The sequence below is a fragment of the Nyctereutes procyonoides genome, unplaced genomic scaffold (assembly GCF_905146905.1).
Source record: "Nyctereutes procyonoides isolate TBG_1078 unplaced genomic scaffold, NYPRO_anot_genome, whole genome shotgun sequence".
In the NCBI taxonomy this organism is placed as follows: domain Eukaryota; kingdom Metazoa; phylum Chordata; class Mammalia; order Carnivora; family Canidae; genus Nyctereutes; species Nyctereutes procyonoides.
The window spans coordinates 89785861-89808022 of record NW_026575125.1 but is presented as its reverse complement, the minus strand read 5'-3'; the positions used below and the strand labels follow the sequence as shown (position 1 = coordinate 89808022).

The window sequence follows — 22162 nt, the reverse complement described above, 5'->3', positions numbered from 1 at the left end:
TAAATAAATCTTTAAAGAAAAAGAGAGCATGAGTGCAGTGGGTAGGGGCAGAGGGAAAGAGAGAAGCAGACTCTCTGCTGAGTGTGGAGCCCAATACAGGGCTCAATCCCAGGACCCTGAGATGGTGACTTGAGCTGAAGGCAGATACGTACCTGACTGAGCCACCCAGGTGCCCCATGATGCCATTTTTCAATGATTCCATTCACAGTGGTTAAAAAGCCTCAGAAACTCAGTGTTGGTCTAAGTTTAGGTAAAACAGACCCTCTTGCACATTGGTGGCGGAAATAGACATTTGTACTATAATGATTTCTCAGTGTGTACTGAAGTCTTTCAAACATGTGTGCCCTTGGACCCAGCGAGCTTCAATTCTAGGAATTTAACTTAAGGAAATAATCAAAGATCTATGGAAACCTATAAGAACAAGAATTATTGTTTACGTCGTTTAAAACTCAGAAACGCACTAAATGTCTAACAATGGAAGATTGGTTCAGTGGAATGCTATGTGGCCAATACAAATAACGTTTTAGAAGTTTATGCTTAATTTCTCAAGAAAACATCCACACTATGTTAAATGTCAGGCAATGAAAAGGAATATCCAGAATTATCCCTATTTTGTAAGAAACAAAAGGTATACAGACTGGAGGGAAACCCATATAAATGTTAACAGTGATTACCTTTGGAGAGTGCTATTATGAGTAGTTGTTGTTTTCTCCTTTATCATTTTCTCCGTGTTCTAAAATCTCTACAGCAAACATTGCTTACTTTTTAGGAAATGAAAAATCCTTGATAAGTATAATGTCTACGTAATAGCTTATTTAAAGCCAGAATCCTCCATTTCCCAAGCAAGCACCCTTTCCTGGCTTCTCTCTGTTTTGTCCATGGTGCCACCAGTCCAAGCTCCCAGGCTCAAAACCTTGCAGGCTTGGAGCTTTGATCCCACCTTCGCTCCCACCTTCCCAATCACTGATTGAGTGATCACCATTCTTTAGGACACGTCTCAAGAGTGTTCCTCCCTCCTGAGTCCCAAGTCAGATCAGCTCAGTTCAGCCAGCATTTGTTGGCACAGTGCCTGCATGTCAGTCTGCCAGGTCCACGTTAGTGGAGTCATCTGTCTTCCTGCCTCTGCTTCCTCTCTCCTCCAATCAATCAAATGTCCTGCAGCTGGAATGATCTTTTGAAAAACGCTACTTGTATCATGGCTCTCCCTGCTCAAAACACTCAAAGGGCCCCCAAACCCCGATGCCTAAGGAATAAAGCCCATCCTCTTTCTTCTGCTATTTAGGGCTCTTTACAGCACTGTGCTAAGTGGGAGGTAACATTGGTGGGGCACATGGGAGGTTCTTGGTGAGTTATTGACAACGAAGTAAGTCTTTAAGGTGTGGAGCCTGGGTATCTCAGTAGGTTAAAAGTCGACTCTTGATTTGGGTTAGGTCATGATCTCAGGGTTGTGAAATTGAGCCCTGCAACGAGCTCTTTGGGTTGTGCTCCACACCCAGCATGGAGCCCGCTTAAGATGCTTGAGATTCTCTCTTTCCCTCTCCCTCTGCCCCTCTTCCTCAGGTTTCTCTTTCTCTGAGAAAAAAAGAAAAGATTCTCTCCCTCTGCCCCTCCCCTTGCTCTCTCTCTCTTTTTCCTAAAGATTTATCCATTCATTTATTTTATTTTTTAAAGATTTTATTTATTTATTCATTAGAGAGAGAGAGAGAGGCAGAGACACAGGCAGAGGGAGAAGCAGGCTCCAAGCAGGGAGCCCGACATGGGACTTGATCCCCGGACTCCAGGATCAGGCCCTGGGCCGAAGGCAGACACTAAACCGCTGAGCCACCCAGGGATGCCCCCCATTCATTTATTTTAGACAGAGTGCAGGGGAGGGGCAGAGGGAGAGGGAGAGAGAAACAGAAGTGGACTCTGCAACTAGTGCGGAGCCTGTTTTGGGACTTGATCCCACAATCAGGAGATCAGACCTGAGCTGAAACCAAGAGTGTAACGCTCAGCCGACTGAGCCTCTCAGGCACTCCGGTCTCCCTCTCTTAAAAAAAAAAAAAAAAAGAAGAAGTGGGGTTCTCTCCATCTCTCCACTGTGTTCAGTTTGAAAATTCCCTTTCCTCTCCTTTTGGCAGTTGGACCAGAGGCCAAAGTTTCATGGTGCTGAATTTGGAGACAGGAAGAGGCAGCCAGGGGCGATAAAATATGGCTCAGGAAACCTCAACTCTGAGTCTGTCCCAATTTCCGATGCCTGCTATGTAGGAGGATCCATGGAGAAAGCATATTGGCTCTTTAGTCTCTGTCTCCCCTGCAGTGTTGAGGACCAAGAACAACCAGTGGGAGACTTAACATCTTCATTTGTTTGCTTTAAGAGAAAGAAGGAGGAAGGGGTGAGGGGAGTCAGAAAGGGGTGTACATAGAACCAGCTCCAAGTGGCGTGGGCCATGCATGAAACCCAGCTGTCGTCAGGTGCCCCTCTGGGGCTCAGAATACGCCAAGTCAGACTGAATGATGACATATGGCTGGGTGTGGGAATGCTCCTCTGGGAGTGCAAGGGGATGAGATATATGAGGGTCATGAATTTGCCAGATGGCAGCCCCGGCCCTAGTACTGTCTCTCGCTCTTGGAAGACCTGATGGCACTACTGGGTGAAGGGGCTATCTGGGAACCAGTTCTGGCAATATCAGCTGCTGAGGTGCTCAGGCCATCCCTCCCTGCGTGCACATGTACCCTTAGGGACCTAGCCTAAAGGCAGGTCCAGGTGAGCACAGAGTTACCTGCTAGCACAGCCCCGGATGCTGGTACGGATCTCCTGGCACTAACCATGCCCTTCTTGGATTGCTCTTGGCACCTTTCTGGTTCCTGAAATCTGGGTGTAGCCCCACCCAACAGAAATTCCCGACTCCTTACATGGCCCATACCTCCTGTCTGGCTGTGTCCAGCTCCCCTTCTCTCTTCCCCTGGGGCCACTGGCAGTTAGCACTTTTCTGGAGTACATGCAGGCCTCTTTTTTCCTTCCCCCTGGCTCCTTGCAAGCCTGTCCCAGTTTGAGACTCTCCCTGTTTTATAAAACTATTAACAGTCAGGAGCTCTGGAGCTAACAGGTGAAGCAAGGGCTGCGAATGGCTTGGCTGACTCTCGTGGGACAGGGAACCGGGGGAAGCTGGGAGGCAGCTCTTTCTAGCTGCAGAGGGAGGGAGCCCCAAGTGTTCCATGGCATCACGTGTTATTTTCAGAGTCTGAATAGAGGGGTCACCTTGCAGAGCAATAGGAAGAGCAGCTTCTGTTGTTGGGATACTCCCCACATGCCAGGCCCCGTGCTCAGTGCTTGAAGGGCATGAGCCTGTGTGATCCTCGCCCCAGTCCTAGGAGCTGGTAACCACCTGGCCCTGATTTTACAGATGGGGAAACTCTGAGAACTTAAGTAACTTGTCTGAGGTCCGAAGGTGGAGGAGGTGGGACTCTCTCTGAGACCTGTCTCATTTCAAAGCCTATTCTCTTAGCCTGTACACCGCGCCACCTTTGTAGTCGCCCAGAATGCCCTCAAGAGAGGACTAATTGCTTTGGGAAGACCTTTTGTAATATTTACTGGACCCTGAGGCAAGGCCCAGGCCTCGTGCTACGCTCATTACATGTAGTGGCACCTTTGAGTCCCCCATCACCTGGCGGATAGGTAATATTATCTCATCGGACAGACGTGGAAGGAAACGGAGTCACGGAGAGGTCACCTGGCTTCTAAGTGGTTGAGTGGAGAGTTAACCTGAGTCTGTGACCGTTATCCCCTGACCTGGCCCTCCCCAGCCCTCTCGTAAGCCATCTGGGCAGTTTGCTGTGTGTAGAACTATGGTGATATTCACGGTGGAGTCTGGAGACGCCTGCATCTGAGAGTCCATGACTTCTAAGCTGGCAGGCCACTCCGCTTTGGAGCAGGGAGTAGCTAAGGGAAGGTATGACACACTGGGCCTGGGAGGGAGAGTTACTTCCTTGCTCGCAAATCATTTGGATGAGAAGTGAGGCCCAGATTGCTTTTAAGCACATTTTCGTTTTTCTCCCCTCCCTCCCCTTTCCAAATTAGGGTGAAGGTTGCCGAACCGTTCCCCTGGCTGGACATGTGGGGTTTGACAGCTTGCCCGACCAGCTGGTGAATAAGTCAGTCAGCCAGGGCTTCTGCTTCAACATCCTGTGCGTGGGTGAGTATTTCCATAGCAGGAAATTCTATTACAGAATATGGATCCTTAATGGCTGGATGTGGCTTTGCAGGTAATTAGGTTAAATACTGTGTCATTCTGGCCTATTTGCAAAAGCGTTTTACCCCCTCTGCCTCTTTTTTCCCTCTGTTTGCTTTTGTAAGCAGCCGACTGTGAATATATTTTTCTCGGGGCAGACCAGAATACAGGGCTGTACCTTGGGGGAAACTGAGCCGTGTGACAGCCAGTGGAAATTTTGTAAGGGCGCTGGCTGGCTGACTCAGCTACTGCTGTCAGGTTCACTTGGACTGCAGAAAACAGGAGCCAGGGCAGAATCGGGAGGAAGGTTGATGGCTGTGGGCAGTGGGCTGGGGCTCTTTCCTCTGCAGCCCTGTGATGCTGGGTACAGCTTGAGCTCAAGTGTGCAACGTTCTTTTATTCCTTTTAAGCATATTTCCACCTGGACCTTTAGTCTCAAATGTGGGAACCATGCCTTAGTCACCTCTAAGGTGTTCATCACAGCACTAATAGAGTTAAGTGATGTTTGTGAAACGAATAAATGAGTTAACCCCCCAGGAACCACTCATTATACTTCTCCAGCACTTGCCCATAGTAGCAATTTGAGTCCTGATTAGGACTGTGAAGTGAGCAGAGTGAGTAACATTTGTATCTTCATGGAGCGGATGGAGACTCAGACATTTGGGGAGGATAAGGGACTACCCCGGGCAACAGAGAATAAATGGCAGAGCCAGGACAAGGCCCCAGGTCTGGCTGACCCCTTGTCCCTCCCACCGCTTCTCTAACTGCCGCCAGTGACATCTCTTGAGAACACAAAGGCACTTTGGAAACTGTCAAGCACCAACCAAACAAATGGGAGGAAAAACAGTTGCTTGACAGTATTTAGGAATCTCCCCTTGAACCTTAAAAAATCTGGAATTTGCAAACACGGTCACAGCATATGATTTTCACTCTATAGTATAGTAGAGTATACCTGCATATTTTCAGTACCCTGCTTCCAAACCTTAATGATTGCATAAATACTGTAATGGAGTCTGTTTTCCTGCTGGTTAGAGCCCTCAGACACTTTTGCTAATTGCCCTTTCTTATGTTTGTAGAGTGTATGGGGAACTCATTCATCCTGAGGCTCCGAACCACTGCTGACTTGGGTATTTTATTCTTTTCTTTTTTAAAGATTTTATTTATTTATTCATGAGAGACACAGAGAGAGAAGCAGAGAGACATAGGCAGAGGGAGAAGCAGGCTCCCTGTGGGGAGCCTGATGCAGGACTCGATCCCAGGACCCCGGGATCACGTGCTGAGCCAAAGGCAGCCATTCAACCACTGAGACACCCAGGTGCCCCCAGATCTTTTAGTTTTCATGTAATCTAAAGTTCTGCTTTCTGGGCAGCCCGGGTGGCTCAGCGGTTTAGTGCCGCCTTCAGCCCAGGGCATGATCCTGGAGACCCGAGATCGAGTCCCACATCAGACTCCCTGCATGGAGCCTGCTTCTCCCTCTGCCTGTGTCTGTGTCTCTCATGAATAAATAAAATCTTTTTAAAAAAATAAAGTTCTGCTTTCTAACTAGGGGCATTCATTTCCTTGGACTCTCTTTTCCTCCATCCTTAGTGCTCTTTCTCCATCATTTCCTGTTGGAGAGTAACTGCGAATTCGGGGATGAGCGGAGAACAATGAGGCCACTTCTCAATGTGGATGACAAGCAGTTAGCTAGGCTCAGTCACTGGCTGAATGACTCACTCCCATATATCAGCTTGGGAACCCAGGAGATGAAAATATGTGCTTCATTGAATTATATATATCATGGGCCTTAGCATCCAGAGCTGGGCCATTAATTCTTCAAATGCCAGAAGTCTACTGGTGGTTATGATGAGATGCTATTAGTAGAAGGATACAAAATAAATAGAAGCCACGGTGATCAACATCGAGACACTGTCACATTCAATATTAGCACTGCCAGATCTCTCTGATCTTTGGCTGTTGGCCAACTTTTTTGGCATAATATTTGATTACTGAAAAATTTCCGCACAAACATATTGGATTCCCTTGGCATTCCTCCCAGAGCTCGGTGTGACCTGAACTGTAGTTGAGGAGCTGGGAAGTGCAATGACGGGCCCACCCTCATCAACCTTTCAACTAAGTACAGTTGGGCGGGTGAGTAAAACTTTAGGGGGGAGGCCATGCAAAGCAGAATGGCTCTCCGAGCGCGAGAAGTGTGGTGCAATTGGACCTGGGGACCATGGGCCTCCTGACCCCCCAGGACCCAGAGGAAGAAGCAGTCAAGCTCAGGGCAAAGTGAGTGGGAGATAGTAAATAGCAAACCTCTGTCCTCAAGTTTCCACCCAGGCGCTGTATAGCTACAACGGCTTCAGTATGCACCTGCTGGGGTGGAATTGGTCAACTGCCCCAGACCCTTCAAGAGGGGACAGGTAGGAAGGAGATCCTCATCCCCAAAGAGTCACCCCCTATTTCCTTCCTCACTTGGCAAGTCCTAGGGAATAGCCCTAGAAGCCCCCGTCTTAGAGCTGCGGGGACGCACACTGGATGTGCCCACCTGGGCTGGGTTAATTTCACACCCCATCCCTGATCCAAAAAAGACAGCAGCCTGTGCATCCTGCTCTCTGTTCTCACAACCCTGTCATTGCTCAGAGAACCCACAATTTGGGCCAAGGTCACGAGCAGTTGAGCTTGGCTCTCAGGCTGCAATCTCAGCCCAGCCACGGGGTGGGTGGGTATTGTCACTGGCTGCCCAAAGGGTCCATGGCTTGACTACTGAAGGTGATCTTTCCTCTCGTGCGAGGCTTTCGAGGGCCGTTCCTTCATGCTTGCTGCCTATGCATAAATAACAATCAGGTTTACTCTCTTAATGACCGTTTTCAAACAAGTTTGTTTAGGCATAGAATATGTTCCCCCAAATGATTTTCTTTTCTCATAAGGCATTTTAAGTGTAAAATTGCAGCAACGCTAGCTTCAATCATTGACAGAGACCTAGGACATTTTTGTTGCAGTGTTGTTTATCTGGGTGCTGGGCTGCTGACTGTAGAGGTCCCAGGAGAGTGAGTCCCCTCCACCCTTGTGAATGTGTGTGCCTGTGTGCACAGGGGCATGGTGGGATTGAGAGAGAATTTTTATGAATCCAGAGCCTAATTTATATGTAAGGGTACCAATAAATGACACCTACATTTCTTATTTTTAGAGGGCTAGGCACACAGGTGTGGGCATATTATGATGCCCCTCGAACAGATTTTCTATGGTTGACAATAATTACTGAGTGGGGTGAGGTTCCCCTCTCCCCCCCCACCCCACCTCACCCCTGACAAAAAAACATACACTTGTGCTTAGCTTTGGGAATGACAAAGATCCCATGATCCTAGATATAGTGCAGAAGGCCTCAGAAGAGCCACCGGAGCCAGCAGTACAAATGTTCTGGGGCCCATCGCTCTGCACTGCTGGGAAAAAGCTCTGGAGAGACGCTGCCCTCCAAATGTGCCAGCAACAGTAATGCCTGTGAGGAGTGCAAAGACTCATAATGATAATATTTACTTTGAAGCTGCTCAGGATTCCAGGCTCAACTGGGCTGTGTTGAACTTGGAATAAAACACACAAGAGAAGCAGGATGGAGGCTCACTATAGAGGAGGGAGGGACAGCTAGCATTCTGTCCAGGTCAAGGATCGCTTGGTCCATCCGTTGGTGTCTGGGAAAGGCAGCGGCTCACCTGAGACAGGCTGTCAGCTGCGCTGTGCCGGCCAGTGTGTACCAGCTCCCTCTCGGCAGAAAATCTGCTTTGGGTTGTACAGCATTTGCCCATTTCCGTGGTGTCATTGCCCCCACTGTAGCAGGTCTTAAGCTGCCAGCTGGGACATCGTTGCACGTGGGATTGGGGAGATCCAGCAGGAAGCTGGGGCAGCCCGTGTGCCGGTACACCCCTGTCGGCCAGGTCTCGGCAAGATCAGGAAGGAGGAGACGGCGAGGCTACAGAGCCAGCCATGACCTTGCCCCGTCCGTAGGCTCCCTGGAATTCCCGGAGAGTTTCCCTTTGAACACCTCCTTGTTGACCTCGGGAGATGTCTCTCTTGGTTTATTCCAACATCAGAGCTGGCTGAGATCTTAGCTTAAGGGGACTGTGAGCTCCCTGTGGACAGGGATCGTGGTGGTCCTGTTCACCCTTGTATCTTTGGTCCCTAACACTCTGTGTAGCTCCTACTAGAGATCCAGTGGACAGTTGTCGTAGGACCCAATGAACCAATGAACAGACGTAGCTTGCCTGTGGGACGCTCCAGGGCATATTTACTGGTTAGAAGTATGGGCTCCGGCGCCAGCCTGACTCCGTTCAGGACCTGCTCTGCCACTTACCACATTTTACAGATGAGGAAGGAAGGTGTGGAGGGCCTGGGGAGTGCGGCCAATTCGCACAGCTGGGAAGCGGCTTGGCTAACCCTTCTGTGGACAAAGGACGGACGAGTAATATCTACCTCCTAGGCTCTTTGTGTGGGGGGGCAGATAAGAAAATATATGTATAACAGCTGTGCCTGGCACATGGTAAGTGCTATTTTTATTAGTCCAACCTGTTCATTTTCTGGGACGAGACTGTCGCCCAGAGGGGGGGATGGCATCTGGCCGGGCCCCCCCAGTGATCACCTGGCTGGGCCTCTGCATTTCCTTTGGCGCAAGGACTTAATTACACAGGGTGCCAGAGGATGTGGATATTAGCAGCAGATGAGGAAAAAGGCCGAGGAGAGAGGTCAATGTTGGATTATCCCAGGGAGTGTAGTTTGAAAAAGCATATTTCACATTACACGTTTTAAATGGAAATTCTTTAAAAAAAAAAAAACCCGGGTGTTTCCAGCATACGGTCTCCATTAAGCAAAGCAAGATGGAATCCTCTTGGCCCGTGGTGATGACCTTAAAAGGGTTAAGAAACCCTGCTGTCTGTTGAGGAGGGAAGAGGAGAGAGAAATTGGCCCCTGGGGATGCCCCAGGTTTCCTGCTGGAATCTGCCAAGGCCCCACCTTCCTGCAGGGGTGGGAGGGGTGTGGAGTCTGCTCCCCCTCTGTGCTGGGCCCAGGGCAGCTTGGGATGGGCCAGCATCCTAGGCTCAGGCTGGGTCTGTGCCAGCCATTAGGAGAGACCCCCTGCAGCCCGCAGGCTCCACATGGATGGAAAAGTGGGACTGGTTGCCCTCCATAGCCATGGCACCAGCTCGCTGGATTCCCTGCTCTCTCTTCATGTCGCATTCATCACAATCCCCTGGACGCCTGTGGGTTCTTTTCTTCCCCTCATCACTGGGCATCTGATTTCCACAGCCTTTTTGTGTTGGCAGGCACTCGGGTGGTCATTTGCCCTGCCGCTCCTCCCGGCTGCCCTGCCCTGCCCTGCCTGGCCGGCCTCCATCCCTCCAGCTGTGCAAACAGAGCAGCCTGCGCTCTGTAGTCTGCTCCAGAGGCCTCTGCGTGCGCCAGGCCTAGGCCCTCTGAGTACAGGAAGATGCCCCATCCCCCACTCTCCGAGAATCCTTGGGATCAAGAGCCAGGAAGCCAGCTCTGGGTGCTGGGGAGACAGGGCCTACCAGTCTAGGAGCTGCGGGGCATTCAGCAAGGAGCTACCAGAGCAGAAGTGGGTGGTGGTGGGGATGGACATGGGAAGTTCATCAGGCACCCGCAAAGATGGGCTCAAATGGACCTTGAACCTCCATGTCCAGAGGGCAGGTGAGTTAGGGGTGAGGGAGTTGCCCCAGTGTTCCCACCTCAGAGGTGCTGCAAAGGAGCTGCACCCCCACCTCGGGCGGGGCGGGGAGGGTGTTACATTCTCTTGCTTGGCCAAGTCTGTCACCTCCCATTGCAAAGGCCCCACCTCACCAAATTTTTCTTGAGACCCAAATACTTCCTGTTCCTTTAGGGAGGGAAAAGGGGCCTCTTCTGGGAGAATCTTTGCTGCTAATAGGTCTAGCAGACCTTGGCTGGAAACATGATCTTACCATGGAACATGGTCCAGGGTGAGGGACCATTTCCCCCGCACCCTGGCAATCCACCACGTTAGTCAGACCTGGCTATGAAGTTGGGCTGGGGGGCTGGGGAGCCAGGCTGAGTTGAATGTTCTTCTTGTTCTCTCTCTCACCAATCTCTATGCACTCAGAAAGCTCTCATCTGAGACAGATATTTTAAAAAGCACCTCCTCTATTCATAGCTCATTATTCAGGATAAAAGGCATGCAAGATGCAAAGCTAGACACACCCAGAGGGTGGAGGGGAGGGGGGCCATTTGTATTCACACGTTTTGTGTGGCTCTAACGCCAGCCTCTGGACCACCTTGCCGATGATCTGTGCTGCCGACCACAAGCGGGGGAGGTTTGCTAGGCCAGGATTTGCCCAGTGCTAACCCACTCCCTAATGCGGAGACAAGGCAATGCTGACCTCCCAAGGGTTGGGAGGGGATAGGGGAGCCTGGGGTCAGGATAGCAGAATAGCAGGGTGGTCTAGATATTCAAAAGGCAATCCAGGGTGATTAGCTACTGAATCTTTTATTCCTGGCATTCCTGAATTGCTTGCAGGGGTGGGGTGGTCTGGATCCATGGAGATGATAAGCCTTTGTGGGTACCCAGCCTAGCTTGTAGCCTTGGGTCACGTTCCTGCCCAACTCCCAAGCCATCAGTTTTTCTCCAACATCTTCATTCCCTGAAGACCCCTTGGCTCCTGGCAGTGGCTTGACATCCCTCAGGTCTCCCAGGAATGACCTCCAAAAACCTTCACCGGTCTCGACAGGCTCCCCCCCCCCCCCCCCCCCCCCCCCCCCCCCCGGTGTGAAAGTCAAGACTTGAAATTCCAATGGTTTAATTTATTAGTATCCCGCAGCCTGTTAGTTAAACAAACAAATGAAATTTGGTTTGGTTTGTTTGAAATTTAAGGAGAAGAAGAATTTGTGGCCTGCTAACTTCCCTCCCCATTAGCTAAAAATGGCCTCCCCACTGGGATACACTTCCGGGCATCTGCAGAGCGAAGTCTGGGCCTGGCGGGGAGGTGAGGTGGCGATGAAAAGGAGAGGATATTTATTTGACAAGGGACCGCTGCCCCTTTCTTTTAAAATCAAAAATAGCCCTTTAATTTTTATTAAAAAAGCTAAGTATGTTCCACATATAAAACTTGGAAAATACACAAAAGCTTGCAGAGAGAAATGAAAGCCGTACATAACCCCCACCACCCAGGGATAGCTCTCTTGGTTAGAGTATATTGTATGTCCTTCCAGACTTCCCAGGCATAACTGCTACCTCTTCATCGCTGCCTGCAACATAGTTTCTTTTTCTGACCACAAAAGCAGTGCATCCTCAACCTTCATATTATTATTATAATTATTATTATTATTGATTCTATTTATTCATGAGAGACACACAGAGGCAAAGACACAAGCAGAGGGAGAAGCAGGCTTCCTGCGGGAAGCCCAATGCAGGACTCCATCCCAGGACCCTGTGATCATGAACTGAGCCGAAGGCAGGCGCTCAACCACTGAGCCACCTAGCTGTCCTCAACCTTCAAACAATACAAAAATATGGAGACTAAAAGAAAAATCACCCCGGTCACATTCTCCGGAGATGCTGCTGCCACGTTGATGCACTTCCTTTCAGTCTCTTTCACTTAACTGAGAGCAGTCTATCTAGTTTTATGTGTGTTATTGTGTACACATCCCCATGTCCGTGAATACACATCCAAAACATGATGTGGGCTGGCTGCATGGTGGTTGTGTGAATGGACCATAATTTATCCTTTTGCTTTTCAGGAGAGACAGGTTTGGGCAAATCTACCCTCATGGACACCCTGTTTAACACCAAGTTTGAGGGGGAGCCAGCCACCCACACACAGCCAGGTGTCCAGCTCCGGTCCAATACTTACGACCTCCAAGAGAGCAACGTAGGCCTAAAGCTCACAATTGTTAGCACGGTGGGCTTTGGGGACCAGATCAACAAGGAGGACAGGTAAGAAGGGTGATGGGGTGTAGAGGCTGGTGGGAGGCCACAGGGAGGAGCTCACCATGGAATCCTGCGACCTCTTCCCAAAATGGCCCTGTGCAGGCCACAGACACCTCCCAAGCTCCGCTTTCACCCAGGGTCCCTGTTTACCTCACACACTTTGACAAAAGAAAGGTGTCTTTCCAATATACACAGGTGAGGTCTCCATTCCATTTGGCAGACACGTATTGAATTCCTGCCTTGTGCCAGGTGCAGCCATACCCTGTTAAGCTAAAAAGGAATAACTTTGTCTCTGCCTTTGAGGTGCTCACAGGAAAGACCAGTCTTGAACAAATAAGTTCCATCAAGTGTGATATGCTTTGGAAAGGACAGGGTACGAAGAGGTAAAGGACAAGTCACCATGAGAACATGAAGGAGGGAACAGTCAGTTCCATATGGGGAGCTCAGGGAGGCCTTCACAGAGGAAGTGCCTCTGCTGGCCCTTGAAGGAAGAACTTTTTTGCCACACAAAGGGGAGGGAAGGGAAGTCCAGGTGCGGGGGGAATGCTTGTACAAAGGCAAAGAAGTGTGGAACGTTATGGCATATTCCAGGGATCTGGCGCTTGCTCTGTTTGGCTAACTCAAAGGCAGATTTGCTGTGGAACTGATGAAGCTAAGGGCCCTCACTTGAATGGGCCCTTCCAAGGTCCGGTAACTAATTTTTAGTCATAATGTTGTGTTGTCTTTTGGAGGGCCCTTCTAATTGTATGAGCTTAAGGTCCCACAGTACCTGTGTCTGCCCCTCGGCTGGTGCTTGGCGTGAGCTAGAGCAAAGGAGGGGGAGATGAGCCTGAAGAGGGAAGCAGGGGTCAGATCATGGGGGAATTTCTAGAATGTCAGACATGGAGCCATTGAGAGGTTTTCTGAAGTGGAATGAGAGTCTCAGGGCTCAGCCTGGGGGCTTAGTCAGTTAGGCTTCTGCCTTTGGCTCAGGTCATGATCCCGGGGTCCTGGGATCAAGCCCCACATCAGACTCCCTGCTCAGCGGAGAGCCTGCTTCTCCCTCTCCCTCTGCTACTTCCATGGCTTCTGCGCTCTCTCAAAAAAAAAAAAATCTTAAAAAAAAAAAAGAATGAGATAGTCTGGCCTTGAAGTTTCTTTGGAAGGGGATGGAGAGCAGGAAGACTAATTAGGAGACTATTGGACCAATTAAATGCAGGCCAGCCATAACACAGGTGCAAGGTAGGAAAGAGGAGGAGGCAGATTTGGTAAACACTGAGTAGATGGAATCAATGGGACTCCGCAGAGACTTGGTGTGGGATTGTGAAGGTAAAAGAAGAATCTAGAATGAGGCCCAGATATCTGGCTTTGGAGGGTGGACAAATGGTGGTGGCATTCAGGAGGAGAATTAATATCAGAGAGCCAGGTTCTTTTTTTTAAATAATAAATTTATTTTTTATTGGTGTTCAATTTGCCAACATACAGAATAACACCCAGTGCTCATCCCGTCAAGTGCCCCCCTCAGTGCCTGCCACCCATTCACCCCCACCCCCCGCCCTCCTCCCCTTCCACCACCCCTAGTTTGTTTCCCAGAGTTAGGAGTCTTCCATGTTCTGTCTCCCTTTCTGATACTTCCCACCCATTTCTTCTCCCTTCCCTTCTATGCCCTTTCACTATTATTTATATTCCCCAAATGAATGAGACCATATAATGTTTGAGAGAGCCAGGTTCTAAAAGACTCAGCTGTGTTTTAGACCTGTTGAGGTTGAGCTGTCTGCGGACTGCAGAGACACCTGATGACCTTTCGTGGTGGGCAGCTGGATATACCGGGTTAGAGATCGGCAGCAGGCCTGCCCTGGAAATACAGATTTGGATGATCAAGGTACAGGTGCTATGTTCCAACCGCAGACGCATGTAACATCACCCAGGGATCAGAGTGGAGCGTGGTGAACACTGGGCTAAAGACAGAAAGTTTAAGGATGTTAAGTCAGCAGATGGAGGAAATGAAATCCTGGAAAGAGACTGAGCAGGAATATGCAGAGGGGTAGGAGGAGGGACTGCAGGCAGGTGGGGGTGGCTTGAGAATGGAGTGGGAGTGGGGGGAGCGGCTCAGAGGAGGGAATGTGTTGAGGGCTGGGGTCAGGGAGGGGGTTCAGGCACCATCTGCATTTAACTAGACGTCACATGGTTATTACACGTGCCCATCTCAGAAAAGGCCATTCAACATTTTGAGCAGTGTCTGCTCATCCTTTGAGGATTCTCTGGCTTCCTAGCTAAACTGGATCCCAAATTCTCCTGTTTCTCTCCCTTGAAGCTCCAACAGCTGAACTCATTTCCTTATAATGAATAAATATATTTAGCTTCTTAATAATTGAACTGAATTTTGTTTTTCATTTGAAATTCTAGACGGACACCTCTGCTTTTTATAGCCTTGCTTATTATGCTAATTTTGTTTGGTTGAGAATAAATTGGACCCTGGGGAAAGGGGATGGATATTTGGGGTCATCTCAGCCACGGACTGCTCAGGATCTTTTCAATTAGATTTCTCACAATTCTGGCAACATACATTTGACATATCTGACATTGGAAACCGCTTTGGTAATGACGGTTTGGGAGGACCGAACTGATCTGGCCCCTTAGAGGCTAATCTACTTCCATTACATTTGTAATATCCTTATTGTTTTTCCTGATTATAAACATGATGCATATTAATACAAAATCCAATAATACAAACTCAAATAAGTAGATATGAAAAGCCTCTCAGAAAGTGGGCCTGAGAGCAGGGATGGAGCAAGCTCCAGGGATTTGTAATAAAAAGCAGTGTTTTCTCCGTACTGGCAGGATCATTTGGGCATAGATCTGTCAGTGCAGCTGCATGGAAGCAGAGCACCAGAATGCGATACTTTCCCCAGAGTTCATGGTCAACTAAGAAAAGGAGTGATGAAGGCCATATTCTAGGGGAAGCCACTATTTCAAAGATGCGGGAGCAAAAGAAACTCAAGAGGGAGACCCAGGGCAGGCTGGAAAGAGGCATGCTTAGGAACTTAGGCTTCAGTCTCAGACTGACCTGGGTTCAAATCCCATTGCCACCTACTAGCCCGGTGATGTTGGACCAGTGTTTTGTGCCTCTCTCAGCCTCTTGGTAACTAGTGTTTGGCTGGTCTGGCCCTTGTGGTTCTTGCGAGACGCGGTCAACAATAACCACCAGGGTACCAAAAAGTTTTATTATTCACAGGTCCGGGAAAGCACAGGGCACACCTGGGACCACATGGTGAGGTCACAGGGTAGAGAGAGAGAGGGCATGGGTCTGGGGTTCTGCTTTTATTGAGATGGAGGATTTAGGGCTAGGATTTGGTGGGCTTGCTCTGGGTGGGTGAATTTATTTATTTTTTAAAGATTTTATTTACTTTTTCATGAGAGACACACACAGAGAGAGGCAGAGACACAAGCAGAGGGAGAAGCAGGCTCCATGCAGGGAGCCCAATGTGGGACTCGATCCGGGGACTTGATCCGGGGACTTGATCCAGGGACTGGGTGTGGGGACTCCAGGATCACGCTGAAGGCACGGCGCTAAACCACTGAGCCACCCGGGAATCCCCTGGGGGGCGGTGAATTTAAAATACAAGAGTGAGAATTTAAGGCAGCAGAAGAGAAAAAACAAGTGGCCCAAATGGTCACTTAATGGAAATCAATGAAGATTTCTAAAACAAAGGAGCCCTGTGGGGGGTGGTTTGTGGAGGGAGGGCTGACTCTTAACCTTTAGGTAGCTGGCAGTGTATTTATTCCAGATAGTTGTCTTTGAAGTGGATACCTCAGCGATAAATCTTAAATCAGGCACTTGCATGGCAAAAAACAAAGACCAACTCTCAAAGTTTACACTATAAGACCCTTAAATTCTCTATGGCTCAGTTTTCTCACCTGTAAAGTGGGGATGACCATAATACTAATATCTACCCTAGAGGGTCATGTGAGGCATACTTGACATGTTTGGCATATTAAAGGCTTCAACAGTGCTGGGCACAGTGGCACCTGGGTGGCTCAGTTGGTTAAGCATCTGCCTTCAATTCAGGTCATGATCCTCTGGTCTTGGGATCAAGCCCCTCATCAGGCTCCCTGCTTCACGGGGAGTCTGCTTCTCCCTCTCTACCTCTGCCCCTCCCCTCCACTCGTTTTCTCTCTCCTCAAATAAATAAATCAAATCTTAAAAAAACAGTGCCTGGCACAAAGTAACTAATGGATAGAAGATATTGTTATGATTATGACTTTCTTTGGTAGAAGAATGGAGGGAGAGTTATACCATGTAGCTTATTGGGGGGAATGACAAATGGAACTGAAAAATATCCTTTGGGTTTGGCAACATGCATGTCATTAATACACTAAGGAATAATAATTCTAGGGAAGTTGTGGGTGGAAGCTAAATTGCCATGAGTGAATGGAAGATAAGTTAGTAAAGGCATCAGAATAGCAAAAAGAGCAATAAGTAAAGTGAGACCAAGATCAAATTCCCGTTTATATAGGAATTTGGCATATGTAAGTGAGCAAGGAAAGAATGGACTATTCAAGAAAATGTGCTGGGAAAATAGGCAATCCATTAGGAAAAAAAAATAAAATGAGACCCTCCCACACAAACACTAGTCACAAAAATAGATTCCAGATGGGTTAAAAACAAATTCTAAAAATATAAGGAGAAAATATAGGAGAATGTTTTTATAGCTTTAGGGGTAGAGAAGGCTTTTCTGATCGTGACACAAAATCCCAAAGCCATATAAGAAAAGATCGACAGATTTAAACTTATTAAGATAAAAAAAAACCCTTTGCATATTGAAAGACTATAAACAAAAGTAAAAACAAACTAGGAATAGGGAGAAGATATTTGCAACCTATATCATAGAGAAAGGATTTTTCTAAAATGTAAAAAGAACTTCTACAATTCAATGCGAAATAAACAGGTAATTGACAGAAAGGGAAATATAATTCGCCAATTAACATATGAACTGCCGCTCATCCAATGTCACCAGTGATTAGGGAAGTGCAAAATGAAACAATGAAATACTTTTTATCCATCAGATTTGAAAAATAAGAGATAAAAATATAAATGGCCGTTAACACAGCTCACTTCATTCATGTTGCTGGGAATATAAATTGATACAGATGTTTTAGAGTGCAAATTCGGTGGGACCTATTAAAACTTCAAATGTGAATACCTTATGATCCAGCAGTTCCACTTTTAGGTATACAGCCTAGAGAAACCATTGCACATGTTCATGAAAAACTTACAGAAAGGATGTTCACTGCAGCATTGGATATGGAATAAAAAAATCTTTAAACAGCTTAAATTTCCATCAGTAGGGCAACTAAATGAGCTATGGTACAGCTGTACTATGGCATACATTTGGCAATTTAAAAGAATGCAGTAGATCTGTGTACACTCATGTGGATGTGTTATCAAGTGAAAATAGAGGTTGCAGAATATACAAAGATCATGATGCCAATTGTATAAATCCACCATTCCTTTTTTTTTAATCCACCATTCCTAATGAAACATCAAACACTACCCCCCACATAAATGCATAGAAAAAGATCTGCAAGGTGAACCAACAAACTGAAAATAGTAGTTACCTCTGAGGAGGGGAGCATAAGTACATGTATCAGTCACATAATTAAGAATAAACTTTTTTAAAAGAATGAAATTTTTAAAAAGGAAGCAGATAAAGTGGGTGTAGACCGCTCATTTAAAAAGATTTCCTGAACTGGAAAAAAGAGATAAGGCAGTGTCTAGAGGGAGGCAAAGAGGTCACGGGTGACTTTTTTTTTCTTTTTTAAGTTTATTTATTTTTTATAGTAATCTCTACACCCAATGTGGGGCTCGAACTCATGACCCCGAAATCAAGAGTAGCACGCTCTTCCGACTGAGCCAGCCAGGCCCCCCAGGGGCCATGTTTTTGAGGCTGAGCTGAAGACAGCTTGAACAGGATAAGAAGCTTCAAGGGCAGAGATGAGGAGGAGGTAGATAGAAGAGAAAGAGTCCACCACACTTAGTAACCCAATTGATTTGGGGGATATAGTACAGTTGATAACATTATACTAAATGTCAACTGTGTGTCAGGTACAGGTGCCAGGAATACTAAGAAATAAGGAACTTGTAGTTTAGTGGAAGGGGGTAATACGTAGCATACAAATTCTACATAGTGTAGTAAGTACAGTAACAAAGGCATATGGAAGATGAGAATGGCAAGCGGCACAGCCCAGTGGGGGGATGAGGTGGAGAGGAGGTGCTCAGGAATGGCTGAGCTAAGTCTTGAAATCTAAGATGCGCGCAAGTTAGCCAACTGGTATACCATGGGTATTCAGTACCTAATTGTCCCCAATGTGGTGGGGAAAATAAAGAAAAACCCTCTAAGTTTTTATCTTTCAAGACCAAACGTGTCCATTGAATGTGTTAACTAGGATGCCGAGGGTAGAAAACAGTCTACAATGTGTTGAGGAATGAATGAGTAGATTGTTCTTTCAAAAAAAAAAATCCCCACTTACCCATTACACATTTATTGAACTTCTGTTGTATGCTAAGCCCTGTGGTAGATACAGAAGACAAACCCGATTGCTAAGGGAGGAAAAGACAGGGCAGTAGTTGGGAAGAAATGGGTAGTTGAGGGGGTTGGGTTGAGGAAAGATCTTTCTTTTGAGATGCAGGAAGACTTAAGCATGTTTATAGGTTGAGGAGAGGGTGAGTAGGGGGCGAGGAGCTAATAGATGAAGCAAGATTCTCAAAGAGCCTAAAAGGAATGAGAGCTAGTGCACGAAGGACAATGGGCCTTGCACACTATGAGGGGCCCTTTGTCCTCTGAGACTAGAAGGCAGTCGGGAAGGGCTGATTCAGTTTTAGAGGAGAGGGAGTGAGGCAGGAAATCTAGCTGCTGTGAGGCTGATGGCCCAAATTTTGCCCAAATTTTGTTGGTAACGTAGGAGGTAAGACCATCTTGTGAGAATGAAGATGTCACGAGTAGGTTTTGGAGCTTGAGGAAAGTAGTGAAAGTTTGGAATGCCCAAAGAAGGTGATGGGAAATGCAGCCAATCAAGGTCAAGTAATGGCATTGTCTTGTTGTTCTCTCTGAGGCTGGAGGCCATGGCTTCGGGTGCCAAGACTTTGGTGATGGCCTCTAGCTAATTTGAGCAGCCTCGGTGTAGGAGTGGAGGACAGATCCTGAAATTGATTCATCGCAGCAGTTTGCTGGGCCAGTAGGGTGAATGGCAGGGGTATCGGGGAGATGAAAGTGTGGCTTAAAGTGGTTCGGGTAATCAGTTAAGGGTTCAGCCAGGGCCGAGAAGGAGATGAGGCCAGCAAGGGGCTGATCACCTGTGAGACAATAATAAAGAGGTCAAGGTACCTGAGGATTCCATGAGGTGAAAGATCAGGTTTGGGAGGATCCAGGATATAAGAGTGTTGGAAAGATGTGAGGCTGTGGCCAGAGAGCGGGAAGTTAGAGAGAGGCTGTCTTGGGGGAAGCTGGTCTGGCCCTTGGTGAGGTGTGTAGGCTGCTGCAGTAGAGGGAGCCTAAACGTTGTGGAGTTCAGACAATCAGGGAAGAGAGGCTGAAGGTTGATGGGTTGTCTACAAGCACATGGCCGTTACCCAGGATGTGGAGAGAGACTGTGGGTCAGGTGCCACCAGGAGAGGATGGATTACGTCTCAGATGAAGAAAAGGTTTTACACTGAGGTAGTGGAGGAACAGTCTGGAAGTGGCACTGGGAAGCTACACGAATGCCCACCCCGCTGACCCCAAGGCACTCAGGTCGTGGGAGAATGAGCAGCCTCCTCTGGAGAGGGCTGCCACGTAATGAGGTCTTCAGGGTGGTGGTATCCTGGGGTAGGACAGAGGGGATTAGGTTTCCTTTTAGGGCAAAGAAGTAGGCAAGTTCTGTAAAAGGAAGCTGATAGAGGTCAGTGCTGCTTAAACTTTCATCTTGCATTCAAGCCCCCGAGGCTCTTGAGAAAATGCAGACTCTGATCCTGTAGGTCTGGGTTGGGGACTGGGATTGTGCATTTTCAACAAGCCTCAGGTGGCGTCTCTGTGCTGCTGGTCCAAGGACCAGACCCTGAGTGGCAAAACTGTAGGCAGTTGTGTTTATCAGGGTTCTGGGGGTGGTGGTTTCAGAGATCACAGTGCAAGAGCATGTGAAGCAGGAGAGCTCCAGGGGGAGAGTCCGTGGAGGACAGAGCAGACTCGGGATTCCCGAGGAGGAAAGAAGAGGTGACTGCAGGGTGGGTGATAGACTAAATTAGCTGTCATCATTTTTGGCTTTGTTCCTGCAGATCTGACCTGGTGCTACCTTGGTGTCACTGCCCGAGATGGTTATGCTCAAGCACAGTGTCTGTGACTGGGCTTTGTGAGTTTCTAGCAGGAGTTGGGGGGCTCTGATGGCTGTGTCTGCCCAGAGGACTGGCACATGGGAGAGGGAGGGACCGGGATGACCCTGAGGTGTCTAGGAAGTGTGATTGGGAGGCGGTGACAGCTGCAGCCACTGGAATGAGGGAGACCACCCAGGGATAGGCGTGTGCAATATGTGGAATGACAGCGAAAGATGGTCCAGGATGGAACCTTCGAGACAAGTCAAGATTTGAGGTGAGTGAGAAAGAAGAGTTCTAGAGGTAGGAGATAATGGTGGCAATGAAGTCAGAGGGCAGTGTTTCAAGAAGGAACTGGTCAACAGTGTCTAGAAAGATGACAATTGAAAAGTGCTCACCAAGAGGTAAAATCATCATTTTTCTATAATAGGACTGTTTAAGCAACCCGAGGTAATCAATCACCTGGAAAACAATTCTAATGAATAACAGTTTGGTTAGGTAGCCGGTTTCAAAATAGGCAGACATGAAGAAAACCAAGGACTTCTTATCAAGCAACAATAACTAACTAGAGAACATTATGGAACAGAAAACCCTGTTCACAGTAAAAACCCCTTACTATATCCTGCCCATAAACCCTATGTGATCTGTCCCCTGCTACCTCGTTTGCTTCATCTTTTACTATTCTTGGGTTTTTTTCCTTTATTTTTTTTTTAAGTAGACTCCCCACTCAGCATGGAGCCCAACGTGGGGCTTGAACCCATGACTCTGAGATCAAGACCTGAGCTGAGGGACGCCTGGGTGGCTCAGTGGTTGAACATCTGCCTTCAGGTCAGGGCGTGATCCCGGGGTCCTAGGATCCAGTCCCGCATCAGGCTCCTGGAGCCTGCGTCTCCCTCTGCCTGTGTCTCTCATGAATAAATAAATAAAATCTTAAAAAAAAAAAAGACCTGAGCTGAGATCCAGAGTCGGACTCAACCAACTGAGCCACCCAGGTGCCCCTGTTCTTGTTTTTAATAAGGAGAAATTCCCACAATATACAATTAACTATTTTAAAGTGAACAATTCAGTGGCACTTGATACATTCAAAAGGCTGTGCAACCACCTAGTTCCAAGCATTCTCATCACCCCAAAAGGAAACATTAAACGCTAACTCCCCATTCTCTCCGCTCATTCCATGGTAACCACGATTCTATTTTCTTTCTTGATGACTCTATTGTAGGCACCTCATGTAAGTAGAATCATACAACATTCGACCTTTTGTGTCTGATTACTTTTACTTGAAAGGTGTTTTCGAGGTTCACCCCCGAGGCAGCATGCATCAGACTTGTCTTCCTTTTAGAGACTGAATAATATTCCATTGTATGGATCTCCCAACTTTTGTTTAGCCAGTCATCAGTTGATGGCAATTGGGTTGTTTTCATCTTTTGGCAATTGTGAGTACTTCATTGTTCTTCCTTCCTGCACTAGCTCCCAGCTCCCTTGCCTTCTTTCTTTTTTTTTTAATATTAAAGTTTTTTTTTTTTTTTTGGTAATGTGAGAGACAGAGAGAGCAGGGGCAGGGTGAGGGGGCAGAGGGAGAGGGAGCAGACCCCCGCTGAGCAGAGAGCCCAATGTGATGCTCAATCTCAGGACCTTGGGATCATGACCTGAGCCAAAGGCAGATGCTTAACCCCCTCAGCCACTCAGGCACCCCTC

At 47.8% G+C, this 22162-nt stretch overlaps 1 protein-coding gene across 7 annotated transcripts in view; it reads left to right on the top strand.

Annotated features, from left to right (window-relative positions):
• SEPTIN6 (septin 6) overlaps window positions 1-22162 on the top strand; it is a 68125-nt gene that overhangs the window by 13432 nt on the left and 32531 nt on the right. For 5 of the 7 annotated variants that reach the window (XM_055338663.1, XM_055338661.1, XM_055338660.1 and 2 more), the window contains exons 3-4: window positions 4061-4175; window positions 11955-12150. In XM_055338663.1, coding sequence (XP_055194638.1) covers window positions 4061-4175; window positions 11955-12150 — 311 coding nt within the window. Of the gene's footprint in view, window positions 1-4060; window positions 4176-5320; window positions 5339-8670; window positions 8728-11954; window positions 12151-22162 lie in introns of those variants that run through there. The other 2 variants (XM_055338666.1, XM_055338665.1) reach the window with 2 other exon arrangements.